The sequence below is a fragment of the Stegostoma tigrinum genome, chromosome 11 (assembly GCF_030684315.1).
Source record: "Stegostoma tigrinum isolate sSteTig4 chromosome 11, sSteTig4.hap1, whole genome shotgun sequence".
Classification (NCBI taxonomy): Eukaryota; Metazoa; Chordata; class Chondrichthyes; order Orectolobiformes; family Stegostomatidae; genus Stegostoma; species Stegostoma tigrinum.
Genome location: NC_081364.1, coordinates 6,960,006 through 6,978,740, shown reverse-complemented (window position 1 = coordinate 6,978,740; position 18,735 = coordinate 6,960,006). Strand labels below are relative to the sequence as shown.

General features: G+C 46.7%; 1 protein-coding gene across 3 annotated transcripts in view; it reads right to left on the bottom strand.

The window, feature by feature from the left end:
- The window catches only part of LOC125460469 (plexin-A1-like), a 512,196-nt gene that overhangs the window by 26,833 nt on the left and 466,628 nt on the right, over positions 1 to 18,735 (bottom strand). For all 3 annotated transcript variants that reach the window (XM_059649731.1, XM_059649733.1, XM_059649732.1), the window contains exons 24-27: positions 10,566 to 10,712; positions 8,022 to 8,181; positions 2,654 to 2,757; positions 360 to 456 (exon numbers count right to left, since the gene is read on the bottom strand). In XM_059649731.1, the coding sequence (XP_059505714.1) occupies positions 360 to 456; positions 2,654 to 2,757; positions 8,022 to 8,181; positions 10,566 to 10,712 (508 nt within the window). The remainder of the gene's footprint in view (positions 1 to 359; positions 457 to 2,653; positions 2,758 to 8,021; positions 8,182 to 10,565; positions 10,713 to 18,735) is intronic.

Below are 18,735 nucleotides of genomic sequence, written 5' to 3'. Positions count from 1 at the left end.
CTCTACCGAATGGCTCTGTGATTCTATCTTCAATTCTATCTCTCTGGAATATAAACACTTCAATTCTGAGGAAGGATCACTCGGCCCAGAATGTTTCTCTCCACGGATGCCGTCAGGCCTGCTGAGCTTTTCCAGCAATTTCTGTTTCTGTTTCTGATTTACAGCATCCGCTGTAAAGGGAGTTCTTTCGGTTTTTAACCTGTCTGTTTGGTTGGCTTTCCTCAGGGCCTTGTTAACATCTGAATTTTTGGCATTTTGACTGTTTGCCCTTCCTGAAAACGGGCTGAGGGGACAATACAACATTGACAACGTCAACTGTTCCTTTATCCAATGCTGATCGCACTCTGCACCACACTCACCGTAACGGCTGAGAGACTTGGTGAAGGTGGAGGAATTGGAGATATTATATGCTGAGGTCTGTTTCGGTACAAGTGCTATCAAAGATCCATCTGTAACCTGGGGGGAATGAACAATTTACAAAGTTAGAGAAAAGAGAAAAGAACATTTTCATTGATAACACAGTGTGGAGTTGGAGGAACACAGCAGGCCAGGCAGCATCAGAGGAGCAGGAAAGCTGGCATTTCGGATTAGGACCCTTCTTCAGAAAAATCTGTACAGATTTTACTACAGTGTAGCCTGTTCCTATATCTGCTTCAAATACGAAGAAGGGTCCTGACCCGAAACGTCAGCTTTCCTGCTCCTCTGATGCTGCCTGGCCTGCTGTGTTCATGCAGCTCGACACCTTGTTATCTCAGATCCTCCAGCATCAGCAGTTCCTACTATGTCCTTAAAATCTTGTATGTTACAATTCGGTCACCACTCATTCTGCCAAGTTCTCATGAATAATGGCCCAATTCTTGACAAGTTAACCCCAGGAAACAAGGCACAATCTGGAAGCACCACTGAATAGGAAACAGTTTTCCTGTTTTGGAGAAAGAGAAGATGAGGATCTATCGAAAGCTGAGCAGGTCCAGGCAATGAGTAGAATATTCATCTTCCTGACCAGGCTGCAGGGCACAGTGGCCCAGGCTGTGGAATAAGCCAGGATTCTCTGACATTGAGAGGCTAGCGTTCCCAATGACAGGATACACTATTTATCTCAAAGGAGAGAGGAAGGCATCCAGTGATTAATTGCAGTCCGACAACAGTGGCTTCTGCTAACACTTGGTATACTAGAGGTCCACAGGGGGATAGCAGCACTTGGGTTTTGACACCTCATTCCTTGTGCCAGTCTCACACCCATCCCAGAGCGCCTAGCTGAAGAAGGGTCTAGGCCCGAAACATCAGCCTTCCTGCTCCCCTGATGCTGCCTGGCCTGCTGTGTTCATCCAGCTCCACACTGTGTTATCTCTGACACCAGCATCAGCAGTTCTTACTATCTACTGATTTTCACTCCAAGATCAGACAAGATCAAGTGTTTTCATAGATCATAGATAGATCCCCTACACTGTGAAAACTGGCCCTTCGGCCCAATGAGTCCACACTGACCCTTTGAGCATTCCACGCAGACCCATACCCCTATTACTCATCTCATCTACACATCCCTGAACACTATGGGGTAATTTCCTCATGGCCAATCCACCCTAGCCTGCCCACGTTTGGACTGTGGGAGGAAACTGGAGCAGCCGGAGGAAACCCGCACAGTCTCGGGGGGAATGTGCAAACTCCACACAGACAGTCGCCCGAGGGTAGAATCGAACCCGGGTCCCCAGTGCTGTGAGGCAGCGGTGCTAACCACTGAGCCACCGTGCCGCCCAAATTGATAAGCTCTGGCACAGAAAGAGGCCATTTGCCCACTGTTCCTCAGGGAGACTCAAATTTGACAGCCTTGCTCACCCCTCCACTCAAACTTCAGTGTAGCCTGTCCCTACGTCTACTTCAAAAAGTTCTCCAGTTTTATCCAAAGGGGGTACAAAGGACTTGGTCTTGAGTATTGTAAAGCATCCAAAAGTATCAAATCAGAAATCTACGCCGACCCACTGGTGCTGGGCTGGGTGCCACATTGTCAGAGGTACCATCTTTCAGCTGAGGCATTAAACCCTTCCTCCATTTTCCCAGTTCAGGGAAGTGTCCAAAGTCCCACTTTGCCATCTCGAAGACGACTGTGGGATTTCTGCCCTGGTGTCGTGACGGGTATGTGCCCTCTCAGCCAAGGCGGCAACAGATTATGTGGGGCGGTTATCACATAGTATTTTATGGGATCTTGCTGTGTGCACAATGGCAGCATGTTTCCCGCGTGCTCATGCATTGAAAAGTATTTCACCAGCTCCTGGAGTGACGAGCCCAATGTCAGTGCATGCCTTGGTATTGTGGGTTTTTTTATTCCCTTCTCCCTTCTACCCCTGTCTCCTAAACTCTCGCAGCAACAAATTCCATTTGATGACCCATCCTGTTTCTGATCACTCTCCCGACCAAACCAACCACCCACCCATCAAAAGACAACCACCAAATCTCCTTTCAACCTTTTTCAGTCTCAGTAGAAATCGACCCAATCCCTCCCCATTGAATGTAGACTCCCATGAGTCTGTGAGCTGTAACCATGGATATTAACATCTCACCAAGACTTTCATTTTGGTTTGATACCAGCAAACAACTCATCATTTAGCCAGATGGAGGAATGTTGGGCATGGACTTGCCCCTCAGGGGATTGTACCTGGTAGTGTGCCAAAGTATTGAGACGTTTCCAGTCATTATCTATCTTTGTCGTCACATCTTCATCTTGGAGAATTATCCTCGCGATTCTTCCCTGTCGCCACTCTGAGAGAGACGGCAAAAAATGTTATCTTTTTTTCCAACACTCACTTCACAAATTCACAGGATTTCACTGCAGCTCCCTCCCACCATCCCTTACTCCACAGCGCAATGCACAGCCGGGTAGCTAAATGTGATACAGGTCAGTTACTGAACTACGTGAGGCATCATCTTGTGGCCCCTCAGCAGAAATCCTCACGGTCATCACAGCGAGCGTCGCTTTACAGCCGTAAGAAAGATATGAATCAAGGATTGGGAGGTGTGGCATCAGCCTAGTGGTACTATCATAGGAGTGTTAACCCAGAGACCCAGGTAATGTTCTGGAGACACAGATAAAGTTGCTGGAGAAGCTCAGCAGGCCTGGCAGCATCTGTGAAGTGAAAAACAGAGTTAACGTTTCGGGTCGGGTGACTCTTCCTCAGAACAGGACCCGAAACTTTAACTCTGTGTTTCCCTTCACAGATGCTGCCAGACCTGCCTGAGCTTCTCCAGCAACTTTGTTTTTGTTCCTGATTTACAGCATCTGCAGTTCTTTTGGTTTTTATTTAATGTTCTGGGGTCCTGGATTCGAATCCGGTTACAGCAGATGGTAGAATTTGAAATCAATAAATAAATCTGGAATTAAGAGTCTAATAATGACGAATAATGACCATTGTTGATTGTTGGAAAAGCCCATTTGGAGCCCTAATTTCCTGTAGGGAAGGAAACTGCCATCCTTACCTGGTCTGGCCTACATGAAACTCCCAGGTCCACCACAATGTGGTTGACTCACCTGCCCTCTGGGCAATTAGGGATGGACAATAAATGTTGGTCATGCCAGAAACGCCCTCATCCTGTGAATGAATGAAATAAAATCTAGGCTCTGACCCCTCCCTTTGCATAATCCACAGTGGGGAGGACATGTTTTGTGAATTGTGTTTCACCACAAGAGGCTGCGTAATTGCGCTGTTCCATCGCAAGTTTCTCAAAGACTGCACATCACCCTCAAACATCTTGAATACTTTCAGGCAGTTGGTTGATTTGGGTACAAGTTGCTTTCTCAGCATAGAAATTCTCCTCTAGTAATTAATGGCTTGGTGATTAAGGTAGATTAACATGTTACAGACCTTAGCATTGTTCATAATGATCATCCAACTCCAAAAAGTGAACAGTTATAAAATTACACCAGGAATTAAAATTATGCATATGGCATTAAATATGGGGTTTCATTTTTGCTCAGAGCCAACTGTTTTCAGAGATTTCAAAAATGCATTTCTTAATTTGTCTTTTTTCCCCTCACTCTTATTTCAATCTTTCTGTAATCAATTTGGCAACATATTTATCTTTCTCAGTCTTCACTCTAATTATTTCTCATCTTTTGTCCATTGATGGAATGTGGGCTTCATTTGTTGCCCATCCCTAATTGCCCTTGAATTGAGTGGATTGCCAGGACTATTAAAAAGGGCAGTTAACAGCCAACCAAAATAATAAAATGTGAGGCTGGATGAACACAGCAGGCCAAGCAGCATCTCAGGAGCACAAAAGCTGACGTTTCGGGCCTAGACCCTTCATCAGAGAGGGGGATGGGGAGAGGGAGCTGGAATAAATAGGGAGAGAGGGGAAGGCGGACCGAAGATGGAGAGTAAAGAAGATAGGTGGAGAGAGTATAGGTGGGGAGGTAGGGAGGGGATAGGTCAGTCCAGGGAAGACGGACAGGCCAAGGAGGTAGGATGAGGTTAGTAGGTAGCTGGGGGTGCGGCTTGGTGTGGGAGGAAGGGATGGGTGAGAGGAAGAACCGGTTAGGGAGGCAGGGACAGGTTGGACTGGTTTTGGGATGCAGTGGGTGGGGGGGAAGAGCTGGGCTGGTTGTGTGGTGCAGTGGGGGGAGGGGACGAACTAGGCTGGTTTAGGGATGCAGTAGGGGAAGGGGAGATTTTGAAACTGGTGAAGTCCACATTGATACCACATGGCTGCAGGGTTCCCAAGCGGAATATGAGTTGCTGTTCCTGCAACCTTCGGGTGGCATCATTGTGGCACTGCAGGAGGCCCATGATGGACATGTCATCTAGAGAATGGGAGGGGGAGTGGAAATGGTTTGCGACTGGGAGGTGCAGTTGTTTGTTGCGAACTGAGCGGAGGTGTTCTGCAAAGCGGTCTCCAAGCCTCCGCTTGGTTTCCCCAATGTAGAGGAAGCCACACCGGGTACAGTGGATGCAGTATACCACATTGGCAGATGTGCAGGTGAACCTCTGCTTAATGTGGAATGTCATCTTGGGGCCTGCGATAGGGGTGAGGGAGGAGGTGTGGGGACAAGTGTTGCATTTCCTGCGGTTGCAGGGGAAGGTGCCGGGTGTGGTGGGGTTGGAGGGCAGTGTGGAGCGAACAAGGGAGTCACGGAGAGAGTGGTCTCCCCCTCTCTCCCTATTTATTCCAGCTCCCTCTCCCCATCCCCCTCTCTGATGAAGGGTCTAGGCCCGAAACGCCAGCTTTTGTGCTCCTGAGATGCTGCTTGGCCTGCTGTGTTCATCCAGCCTCACATTTTATTATCTTGGAATTCTCCAGCATCTGCAGTTCCCATTATCTCTGATACTATTTTAACAGCCAACCACATTGGTGTGGGTCTGGAGTCACATGTAGGCCAGACCAGGTAAGGATGGCAGTTTCCTTCGCCAAAGGATATTAGTGTCCTTTGAGAATAGGAGTCTTTGAGTATAGGAGTTGGGACAAAAACAGAAGTTGCTGGAAAAGCTCAACAGGTCTGGCAGCATCTGTGAAGAAAAAAATCACAGTTAACATTTCGGGTTGGGTTACCCTTCCTCAGAATGGTGACCCTTCCTCTGTTCTGAGGAAAGGTCACGCATCCGAAACGTTAACTCTGATTTTTTTTTCTTCACAGATGCTGCCAGACCTGTTGAGCTTTTCCAGCAACTTCTGTTTTCGTTCCTGGTTTACAGCATCCGCATTTGTTTTGGTTTTTATATTGGAGTTGGGACATTATGATGTACATTACTGAATTTGTACAGGATGTTGGTGAGGCCTCTTCTGGAGTACTGCATCAAGTTCTGGCCTCCCAGTTATGGGAAGGATATGATTAAGCTGGAGAGGGTTCAGAAAAGATTTACCTGATGTTGCCAGGAGTGAAGGGTTTGAGTAGGAGGCTGGACAGGGCTGGGACCTTTTCCATGAAGCATAGGAGGTTGAGGTGTGACCAAATAGAGGTTTATAGGATCATGACAGGTATAAATAAGGTGTGGCAAGTGTCTTTTCCCTAGGGTGGGGTATTTCGAGAGTCGGGGGCATATTTTTTAAGGTGAGAGGAGAAAGATTTTATAAAGATACGAGGGGCAAATGTTTTACACAGAGAGTGGTTTCTGTGTGGAATGAGCTGCCAGAGGAAATGAAGGATGCAGACACAGTTACAACATGGAGAAGACATTTGGATAGGTTCATGAGTAATAAAGGTTTTGAGGGGTATGGGCGAAACGCAGGCAGGTGGGATTAGTTTAGTTTGGGAACATGGTCAGCACAGACTGTTTGAACCGAAGGATCTGTTTCTGTGCTGTATGACTGCAATGAACCCGATGGGTTTACAACAACTGATGGCTATACAGGGCACTGGTTAGGCCACTTTTGGAATACTGCGTTCAATTCTGGTCTCCCTGCTACTCAAAGGACTTTGTGAAACCTGAAAGCATTCAGAAAAGATTTACAAGGATGTTGCCAGGGTTGGAGGGTTTGAGCTATAGGGAGAGGCTGAATAGGCTGGGGCTGTTTTCCCTGGAGCATTGGAAGCTAAGGGGTAACCTTGTAGAGGTTTATAAAATCATGAGGGGCACAGACAGGGGGAATAGCCAAGGTCTTTTCCCAGGGTTGGGAGAGCCCAAAACTAGAGGGCATGGGTTTAAGGTGAGAGGGGAAAAGTTTAAAAGGGACCTAAGGGGCAACTTTTTCACTCAGAGGGTGGGGCGTGTCTGGAATGAGCTGCCAGCGGAAGTGGTGGGGGCTGGAACAATTACAACGTTTCAAAGGCATCTGGATGGGTGTATGAATAGGAAGAGCTGAGAGGGATATGGGCCAAATGCTGGCAAATGGGACTAGAATCATTTAGGATATCTGGTCAACATGGATGTGTTGGATTAAAGGGTCTGCTTCCATACTGTCCAGCTCTATGACTTTATAACCACAGTTACTGTATCCACCTTTTGAGGCCGGATTAACTAGTTGGTTGAATTCAAATGCACCAGTTACTATGGTGAGGTTTGAACACAAGTCTTCAGTGCAGCACCCTGAGCTCCTGAACTGGTAACCTAGCAGCATTATTACTATACTACCACCTCACTATTTTGTGATAGGGGATAGGCCTTTGGATAAGGCCTTCAGAGATTGGGGCCCTGGGGTACATCATTCCACCAGGGGAAAAAAGACAAATGAAAGGAAATGCATTTTTAAAACCTCCGAGAACAATTGACTTTGAGCAAGTCCATTCTTCGGCACAATGGCTACTAGCATAATTTTATAACTGTTCACTTTTTGGAGTTGGATGATCATTATGAACAATGATAGGGTCTGTAATATGTTAACCTCCTGGATGTGAGTTTGCTCGCTGAGCTGGAAGGTTAGTTTTCAGATGTTTTGTCAGCATTCTAGGTAACATCATCAGTGAGCCTCCGATGAAGCTGAAAACTAACCTTCCAGCTCAGCGAGCAAACTCACATCCAGAAACTCAACCTGAGCTACAAATCTTCTCAAAACATGTTAACCTACCTTAATCGTGGAGCCATTAATTACTAGAGGAGAATTTCTATGCTGAGAGAACAGCTTGTACCCAAATCCATCAACTTCCTGAAAGTCTTTGAGAAGCTTGAGGGTGCAGTGTAGTCCTTGAGAAACTTGTGATGGAACAGTGCAATTACCCAGCCCCTTGTGGTGAAGCACAATTCACAAAACAAACAATGTTACCTTGATTTAACAAGTTTCCATTAGTTGTTTGATTAGTGGCCCATCCAGAGCTGCTTAACCGGGTTTAAAGTTTGAACTATAAGAGGAGATTAATAAAGAGATAAACAATCACCCCTCCAAAGCCTCAGGTTCAGAGTTATTCTATGACCCGCTCATACTCCCAGCGACTCTGACAGGACTATCGTTTAAACCTAAACACGCCGTACAAATTTGCGCTGATAGCAAATGCCGTAAGATGCAGTTGAGAGCCGCAGTTCGTCTTATTCGGAAGGATACTCCAGCTTCGGCCATTTCCCACTTTCCCCAAGACCCAGTTTATCAGTGACTCTTACCGAGGTCCATGTCTGCTGCCTTGGGGCGCTGTGAGTAGGGGACCCCTTTGTAACATGCATCCAACAGCTTATCTTTCACTTGAGTCACAGTGTCACAGTTCAGAACCTTGACAGGGATCTCAGCAGCATTCTCATTCTCCGGGTTCACACAGTTCAGGGTCTGTCAGTGAAAAATAGGCGCAAGTGAGGGGCCGTTACTGCTACCACAGAAACAGTGGGTTCTCTCACTGACTCTGCAACTTCTGAAAAACTTCTTTCTGCATTCAACTAGTCCACGTTTCCCCGAAAGCGAGGTCCTGAGGCCAACATGATCCGTTGAACTGACGGTTCCTCACAATTTAGCTGCTCCTTTCCCTACATTGAATCAGTAACTACATTCTGAAACGAACAGGCAGTGGAGAGACCTGTACCCCTTTTTATCCCACAGTCAGTGACCCCACTCTCGGATATCGCAGCGTCAGAAGGCTGGCACTGTCAGAGCGACCGTACCCTCAGGGGGTGCTGTAGTGTTGGAGGTGCCCCTCCATCGGGTTGCAATACTGTTGGGGGTACCACATGTTAGGTTACCACACTATCAGGGTGCCACGCCGTCAGTCTGAAACACTGTTGGGGTGCCACACTGTTGGGCGTTCCATGCTGTTGGGTTGCCGCACTGCCAGGGTGCCACACTTTCATGGCGCCACAGTGTCAGGGTGTCACAGTGTCAGAGGTGCAACACTGTCAGGGGTGTCGCACTGTCAGGGTGCAACAGTGACAGGGTTCACACTGTCATGAGTGCCACAGAGTCAGGGTGCCACAATGTCAGGGGTGATGCACTCTCAGGGGTGCCACATGGTCAGCGGTGCCGGTCTCAGACAAAAGTTTAACCCTAGGTGCGTAAGACAATCATAACAGAATCCCACAGCTGCCATTCACAGTGAAGCTGAAGGGAGGATGATTCCTAAAATCATGGACCAATATATGATCCCCAGTCGACATCAGTAAAACCAGTTTATCTGGCTGTTTATCCTAGCAGAGTTTGTGGGATCTTGCTGTGCGTAGCTCAATTATACACTTCAACTACAACAGGAACTACCTTCAATCAGATGGTGTGTTGAGGTGGAGTGACTATAAATGCGCGGTTCTCTTGAAGGAGAATGTTGTAAACCAAGGTGTTTGCTCCATGGAAAGCAGAGTAAATAGATATGGGTGATTTTGAAAATTAGACAAAAGACGCATGAGTGGGTGGAGTCAGGCTCACATAGACCCAGAGGTTTAGTTTTGTTTTCACTTATTGAAGTTGGGGGTTTTTTTAAGAGTTGAATCTGTTAGATAGAGCTTTCTCTCCGCTGCTGAATTCATTCTGTCGGTGTTCCTTCACCAGGACCGGAGGATATAGTAAGTCAGGAAAACCTGTTTTGCTGAATTTGCCTTTGCCAAGGGTGTGTTTATGCGAAACTACTATATTGGAACGGTTGATGAGTAATAAGTAAATAATACATTATTTTGTGAAGTATTTCATTACTGTTAAAGTTATATCAATTTTTTTTGTTTGCATTTTAGCTGCAGTGTTAGAATAAAGTATGTTTTGCTTAAAGCCTAGTAATTTGAACCAATCGAATTACATCTGGAAATGTCACACCTTTAAATAAGACAAACGTTCGGGTCTAGGCTATCTCCTTGATATGTTTTCATCAATGGTCATCGTCAGTAGAAACCCTATAGAGTGGAAATAGGCGCTTTGGCCCAACAAGTCCACACCAACCCTCGGAGCCTCCCACCCAGACCCATCCCCCTGTAACCCACCTAATTTACACATCCCTGAACACCACGGGCAATTTTTCATGGCCAATTCACCTAGCCTATGCATCATTGGACTGTAGGAGCAAACTGGAGCACCCAGAGGGAAACCACGCAGACACAGGGAGAATGTGCAAACTGGCCTGGTTCGTAACAGTGGGACATCCTGAGCCAGTGAAAGGCACTTTAAGTAATGCGCTGTAAACTCCTGCACTGCCCGGCGTCAGGTTCTGGTTAACGATGACGTCTTTGAGGCACCATGAAACAGTTTACGTGCGGCTATGAATCTTCATTGAAACGCTTCCCTGCGCCCCCATAAGTCAATGGGGGAAGCAGATGAGGAGGGCAAGGGTGGCGAGGGGAGGTCAGTGCAGGCGAGAAAAACGCTGGCAAACCACAAAGAATATGCTTGAGTGAAAAATCAATCTGAGAAAATGAAACAAACCTCTCAAGAGGGAAAGGATCAAACACAATTCTCTGCTGATTTTACGCCAGCTAAAGGGTTTGAACATGGAACCCAAACAGACAGTTTCCCAAGTATATCGCACTCAACAGCTGCAACTGTGAGATTATCATCTTGGTAAAGGAAGCCATGAGATTGGCATGAGCCATGGGCACGGTAACTTTAATTGCCAAGTTTGGAACGTTCGAGAATTTCCTGGTGATGATGAGGAACCTTATGCCAAAGAATGAAAATGTGCGATGTCTCTCCACACGGTGTGGGAGCTCCCAGTGTGTTTAGGACCGGGGGATTAACACACTTACCACCGTCTTGTAGTCAATTTGCTGGCGAATAAGTTTGTCTTCGCTCAGAGAGTACCGTGCCTCCCCAGTGATAGCATCGATGGGTCCTTTCTCCATCTGTTGCTTGATGGCACAGTATAGCATGAAGAGAGGCTCCCCAGCACATTCCTGCCAAAGCCAGAAGAGGAAATAGTGAGCTTAACGTTGTCTCAGAGGGTCAACACAGGGCACGAAAAACACCAGCTCCATGTAAAGTACCACAGTCTAAGGAAAGAAGAAGTAAACAGTGAGCCTCATCTCTCTGGTGGCAAACCTCCTCATGTGAAGACTACCAGCAACTCTGCTGTCCAGACCAAACAAGATTTTTTTTAGAAACCAAAAGATGCTGTAAATCAGGAACAAGAACAAAGCTGCTGGAAAAGCTCAGCAGATCTGGCAGCATCTGTGAAGGAGAAAACAGTTACCATTTTGGGTCCGGTGACCCTTCCTCAGAACTGATGGTGGCTGGGAAAACGTCAGTTTATATGCAGAATTTTTTTTTTTAACTATTCACTCATAGGATGTGGGTATATGAAGCTAGACGAGCACTTATTGCCCATCCCTGATCACCCCAACAGTTGTTAGAGTCAACCACATTGCTGTGGGTCTGGAGTCACATGTAGGCCAGACCAGGTAAGGGTGGCAGTTTCCTCCTCTGAAGGGCATTAGTGAACCAGGTGTGTTTTTCCTGACAATTGTCAAAGGTTTCACGGCCATCATTAGACCCTTAATTCCATATTAAATTCAAATTCCACATTCTTTTTGAAATAGAAATTCCACCATCAGCCAGGGTGAGTTTCGAACTGGGGTCCTCATAACATTAACTGAGTTTCTAGACTAGTAGTCTAGCAATAATACCACTAGGCCATCATTTCCCAATTTTAATTGTCACCCATTCCTTTTTCCTTTGTTTTTGTCACAGGATGTGCTTCCAGCCGGCAATGACTGAATTTGTTACCCATCCCTAACGGCCTTTGAGTTGAATCACTTGCTTGGGCCCTTTCACAGGACAGTTAACAATCAAGCACATGTAGAGTGTCCTGTAGGCCAGACCAGGTAAGATTTCCTGCCCTACAAGGTACTGGGGAAACAGGTTGTCAACAACAATTAAGAATGGTTTCATGGTCACCACTGTAGATTATAATTCCAGATTTATTAATTAGAACACAGAACAGGACAGCACAGTACAGGCCCCTTTGGCCCACAATGTTGAGCCAAACTTATACCCGAATCCTAAGGTCTATCTCACCTCCACCCCTACCTTATACTAACATCCTTATGCCTATCTAATAGCCGCTTAAATGCCCCAATGTCAAATTTAAGGTAAAGTCCACCAGCGGCTGTGGTGGGATTTGAATCCAGACTCCTGGAGTCTATTAGGGATTACTAATCTAGCGCTGTCACCACAATGTTACTATTCCCACCCCCTGCCCCCACCAACTGGGTAAGTGGCCCAGGTTTCATTCTCAGGGCTGTCCAGGCGGCACTGTGAATGGCTTCAACACAGATCCATCCTTTAATGTGGGGGCAGGGAGGGGGTTTGGAGTGGGTAAGGGGCAAAGGGGTTCTGCTGAAATCCAGTGCAAAATGAGGACAATGTCAAATCACACATTACAGCTTCAGTGAGCCTTCAACAGGAAACTAGGGATGACCCAGTAATGTTACTCAGTTGGCAATCCTGGGCGAATGGGTTTGAATATCTCACAGCAGTGGCTGGTAGATTTTCAATCCTGTTAATAAATCCGATCTGAGATAGTAGGAACTGCAGATGCTGGAGAATCTGAGACAACAAGGTGTAGAGCTGGATGACCACACCAGGCCGAGCAGGATCAGAGGAGCAGGAAAGCTGACATTTCGGGCCGAGGCCCTTCTTCAGAAAAGTCAGCTTTCCTGCTCGGCCTGGTGTGTTCATCCAGCTCTACACCTTGTTGTCTCAATAAATCTGATCTGGCAGGGTTTATTGGTGCAGCGGCCTAGGCTCAAGTACTGATTTTGAACAGGGTGATTTGAAATAAATGAAGAAATCCAATCTCAGTGAGGGTGATTATGAAACTATGATCAGTTGGATTAAAAGCTCATCTGGCTCACTCATATCTCCAGGGAGGGAAATCTACTGAGCTTACCTGACCTACACATGATTCCAGGTTCAAATTTACGGAGTAATTTTTGTTTAACATCAGTCACTCTGAGGGTTGTACAGTGGCTCGGTAGTTAGCCCTGCTGCCTCACAGTACCAGGATCCTGAGTTCAATTCCACCCTCAGGAATTTGTACATTCTCCCTGTGTATGTGGGTTTCCTCCCACAGACCAAAGATGTGAAGGTTAGGGGGATGTTGGCCATGCTAAATTACCCAGTGTTCAGGGATATAGAGGTTAGGTGGAATGCCATGGGGAAATGTGGGAATTACAGGAATGAAGGGGAGGGGAGTTAGTTTGGATGGGGATGCTTCTTGGAGAATCAGTTAGGGCTTGATGGGCTGAATGGTCTCTTTAGGCATTCTGTGTGTTGGTGTCACGAAAGAGGTCATTGTTTATGGTTTATTGCCTGGAGATATGATGTTGAGGTGCTTGTGTGGGATTAGGGCGGACAAGGTCACATGACACCAGATTATTGTCCAACAGGTTTATTCAAAATCACAAGCTTTCGGAGTGCCGGTGAAGGGGCAGTGCTACAAAAACTTGTAATTTTAAATAAACTGTTGGACTGGTATCGTGTGACTTCTGACCTTACCTGGAGATAATCCAGGGTAAAAGAGTTAAGGGTCTGCTCAGTTGACTCCCACTCAGGAATAGTGTTGACCAGTCTCCTGTTTGAATTGATGGCCAAGTTAAGTCACAGAAGGATAGTAAAGCATGTTGATTTTTGGGGCTGGAGTCACTCACAGACTGGGTGAAGGATAACAGATTCCTTCGCGGTCACTTTCACTGACAGTTTACACTTCACCATTTGTGTTTTTGGATCCGGTTTAAATCCTCCATCTGGCACTGTGGGATTTGAACCTGCACTCACTGGATTGATAACCCAGTCTCATTGCTGCTACAGAGACCCTCTGGTGATGTCCACCTGCCTAAGTCATAAGATGTGAGTCATAGCACAAGATAACCAGAAATAGGAGACATTCAGCCCATCGAACCTGAACCATCATTAATGCTAGCAACATTTTGCATTGTTCCCCATATCCCATGATTCCCAAGGGATGGGAAATCTCTCTATCCCAGCCTTAAATGTTTTCAACAATGAATCATCGCCGGGGTCAGACAAATCCAAAAGTTCACAATCCTTTGGTTGGAGAAATGTCTTCTCATCGCAGTCTGTAGTGATTTGATTGTTTAACAAGGCCAAGGACCCTCTACCATAGTGTGGTGGCTCCAGTTATCATTGATAGCTGGAAGCCTGGTTTTTCTGACGTACAGTGATGCCAATAAAAGGATTTACTCCCCTACATCCACTGAGGTGAACATGAAAGACTCTCCTTCTCCCTTTGCGTATTGGCATGGCAGCTGTGAGGGCAGGAGTGGGTCAACCCCATTGGAATGACAACAAAACCCCAGTACAGGGCCTTCTTCTGGCATGTGGAGAGATCCTTTGATCAATGCACACTCTCCTTCTGCACATGCTTCTGAGAGAGAGAGAGACAGAGAGAGAGAGAGAGTGTTTGACAGTGAGAGAGGGTGCGTGTGAGAGAGTGAGTGTGTGTGTGAGAGTGAGTGTGTGTGTGAGAGTGAGTGCGTGTGAGAGAGCGAGAGTGTGTGTGAGAGAGCGAGAGAGTGCGTGTCAGAGAGCGAGACAGTGCGTGTGAGACAGCAAGAGTGTGTGTGTGAGAGAGCGAGAGTGTGTGTGTGAGAGAGAGTGAGCATGTGTGAGAGTGAGAGAGTGTGCGTGAGAGAGCGAGAGAGTGTGTGTGAGAGAGAGAGTGTGTGAGAGAGCGAGAGAGTGTGTGTGAGAGAGCGAGAGAGTGTGTGTGTGAGAGAGAGTGAGTGTGTGTGAGAGAGCGAGAGAGTGTGTGTGAGAGTGCGTGTGTGTGAGAGAGCGAGAGTGTGTGTCAGACAGCGAGAGTGTGTGTGAGTGAGTGTGTGTGAGAGAGCGAGAGAGTGCGTGTCAGAGAGCGAGACAGTGCGTGTGAGACAGCAAGAGAGTGCGTGTGAGAAAGCAAGAGTGCGTGTGAGAGTGAGTGTGTGTGAGAGTGAGTGTGTGTGTGAGAGAGCGAGAGAGTGTGTGTTCGAGAGCGAGAGAGCGTGTGTGAGAGAGAGAGTGTGTGTGAGAGAGAGAGTGAGTGTGTGTGTGAGAGAGAGTGTGTGAGAAAGAGAGAGTGTGTGTGAGAGAGCGAGAGAGTGTGTGTGAGAGAGAGAGTGTGTGTGAGAGAGAGTGAGCGTGTGTGAGAGAGCGAGAGAGTGTGTGTGAGAGAGTGAGAGAGTGTGTGTGAGAGAGAGTGTGAGTGTGTGTGTGAGAGAGAGTGAGTGTGTGTGCGAGAGAGAGAGCATGTGTGTGAGAGAGGGAGCATGTGTGTCAGAGAGGGAGCATGTGTGAGAGAGTGTGTGTGAGAGAGAGTGTGTGTGTGAAAGAGAGTGTGTGTGTGAGTGTGTACATGAGAGAGAGTGTGTACATGAGAGAGAGTGTGTGAGAGTGAGAGAGAGAAATAAGAGTTAGAGAGGGTGTGTGCATGAGACAGTGTATGTGAGAAAGTGAGACTGTGTGTAAGAGACAGAGAAAAATAGAGTGAGACAGGGTATGTGAGAGAGAGTATATGTATGTGAGAGAGTGTATGTGTGAGAGAGAGTGAGAAAGAAAGTGAGTGTGTGATAGTGTGTGATTGTGAGAGAGTGCCTGAGACAGAGTGTGAGAAAGTTGCAAGAGAATGTGTGAGGGAGAGTGTCTGTGTGAAAGAGATAGTGAAAATGTGAGTGAGAATGACAGTGAAAGTGAGTGAGACGAGGAGAGTGTGTGTGTTGGAGAGGGAAAGGAGTGAGTGAGTGTGTGAGTGAGTGAGTGAGCAGGAAGGCAGAGAGAGTGCAGGAGCGAAAGAACAAGTGTGAGAGGGAAAAAGAAGAGGAGGAAATGAAAATGTGTTTGGTAAACGGGAACAGTGAAAAAGATGGTGATGAGCAGATACATGTGCACAAAGCTGTTCGAAGAAGTGAGAATGTGAAGCAGGATGAAAGGATCCAGACGCAGACTGCAAGAATATATCTGCCACAATCATCATTGTGGAGATGGGCAAACAGCAAATCTTGTTGAGAAAAATAACTGGTATTTTTACTGAAGAACAGCTTTGGTGAACATCAAAGAGAGGAAAAAAAGCAAAGTACAGAGCAAATCCTGTGGTCTGAAGCAGACTGGATAGAGATCTGGGCTTCACTTTGTTAATTCACATTACAGATAGCAGGTTGCTCCTGGTTATCCTACATGCCTCACTCCTCCTCTGGTGTGCCTCTTCAAATTGAAAGCACTAACAATCTTTCTCTCACCATATGCTGTTAGCATCTCCTTATCATCTCTGATAATTAAACAGACAGCTGCTAACGAGCTCCAACACATACACCTCACAGCCAGGACCTCCGACACCATGTCTGTCTCAAAAATTACCTTTAATCTGTGAATGTAACTTCATTAAAGTCGGGTGGGTATGGAAGAGGTGGGGGAATAGATACGGTTGTTGGAGACTCTCTCCGATAATTGCCTGAGGCCTGGCAAAGCAGAGTGAGGAGCCTCGTCCCCTTTTGCTTGGCCACGGGGCACAGTAGACCACCAGCCCACCAAACTGGCACACACTCTTCAGCAGCACAGTGGCAGGGATGTAAGTTGTCACATGGAGGATAGGCAGAGGGAAGGAAGAGGGCTCAGATGCTGGCAGGGAAAAAGAGGGAGCTGTCATCAAAGTTAGGACATAAGAAACTACTCAAAGGTTCCAGCCCAGAACAAGAAACCAGCAAACAAGAACAGAAGTTGCTGGGAAAGCTCAGCAGGTCTGGCAGCATCTGTTAAGAAAAGAATCAGAGTTAATGTTTCAGGCCTGGTGACCCTTCCTCAGAACAAAGGATTGGCAAAAGGTCTGAGGAAGGGTCACTGGACCCAAAACATTAACTCAGGAAGAAAAGCAAAGTTGCTGGAAAAGCTCAGTAGGTCTGGCAGCATCTGAGAAGGAGAAAACTGAGTTAACGTTTCGGGTCCGTTGACCCTTCCTCAGACCCTTCCAAAACATTAACTCTTTTTTCTCTTCTCAGATGCTGCCAGACCTGCTGAGCTTTTCCAGCAACTTCTGTTTTTGTTCCTGATTTACAATATCCACATTTCTTTCGGTTTTTATTTAGTGACAACCAGCAAAACCTGCCAATGAAGCACGAAGGGTCTAGGCCCGAAACGTCAGCTTTTGTGCTCCTGAGATGCTGCTTGGCCTGCTGTGTTCATCCAGCTCCACACTTTGTTATCTTGGATTCTCCAGCATCTGCAGTTCCCATTATCTCTGATATCAATGAAGCACACTGGTCTGTCAAGTAATGAACGCTAACGTGTTCATTCTCAAGAATTGCTGATCTTTCCCTTTGGAGGGGGGTTAGAATTCTAACCATACCAGTGATTACAGCAAAACTATACCCTAGAGAAACTAGGGCAGCACGGTGGCTCAGTGGTTAACACTGCTGCCTCACAGCACTGGGACCCAGGGTTCAATTCCAGCCTCGGGTGACTGTCTGTGTGGAGTTTGCACATTCTCTCTGTGTCTGAGTTGGGTTTCCTCCCACTGTCCAAAGATATCCAGGGTAGGTGGATAGGCTATGTGAGAGTGTCCAGGGATGTGCAGACTAGGTGGGTTGGCCATGGGAAATGTGGGTTAGTGTGGGTGTGATAGGCTGAATAGCTTCTCCCTGCCCTGTAGGGATTCTACAATGAAGCAACATGTGATAAAACGGAGCTGAGGAGCATTTTACTCCCCTCAAAGGGTCATAAGTCAGTGGAACTCTCTTCCCTGGGAGGCGGTGCAGGGGGCAGATGGTGTAGTCACTGAATATCTTGAAGGTGAAAGTAGATGTGTTCTGGACTAACAAGAGCGTCAAATCACAATTAGGGTTAGGAGGGGAATGGGGGTGGGGTCTTGGTGACACAATCAGGTCAGCAATGATCTTAATGAACGATGGATAGACTCAAGATGCTGAATGGCCTCCAACTGCCCCTAATTCACTCACTTGTACAAGTCCTCAAACTGCACTCCAGTTGGGAGTGTTAGACCTGGAGGATAGCCCTGAAATAGCTGGTGAGAGGTCACCGGGTGAGAACACAAACAGGGTCTTGATGTCCACACAAGCTGCCTGTCCTCCTGAGGATTTCCTGCTTCTCCTGGCCCAATGTCTCCGGGTATCATAGAGTGTTCTCTGGGGCACCTCAGCAAGGAAAGGGGCCAAGAGGACTCCTTTGTCAGGGAGGTAATGGCCTGGTGATATTATCGCTGGACTGTTAATCTAGGGGCTGAGGCAATGTCCTGAGGTTCAAATCCTCCCCCTGACAGATGGTGGAATTTAAATTTAACCAAAAAATGGAATTAAGGATGTAATGCTGACTGTGAATCTAATGTCAGGAAAAACCAATCAGATTCACTAATGTCCTTCAGGGAAGAAAATCTGCTATCCTTGCCTGGCCTGGACTAAATGTGACTCCAGACCCACAGCAATGCGGTTCACTCCTAACTTCCTTCTGGGCAATTAGGGGTGGGCAATAAATGAATAAATAAAAGCATCAAATGATGGCATTCTGTTCATTTGCTTATGAAATTTACTTGTCACTGCAGGACCAACCAAGCAATAAACTATAAAAAGAATTTTTGCAACTTGTTACGTTGTCCCAATGAAGACATGCTGTCATTGCACGGAGAGCAGAGGAGGTTCATTAGCTTGATACCAAGAATGGAGGAACTGTCTTATGAGGTGAGGTTGGATCAGTGGGGCTTGAATTTGTTGGAAAGCAGAAGAATGAGAGATGTCCTTACTGAAGCATACAAGGTTCTTAGCGAATTTGGCAGAGTGGATGTGGAAAGATGTTTTCCTTTGTAGGAGAGTCTAGGAGGTATCATGAGCTTGTTGACTTGCACGCCAAGCTGGCTTATTTTCATTCAGACACTTCGTCACCATGTTAGGTAGCATCATCAGTGAGGCCTCCGGTGAA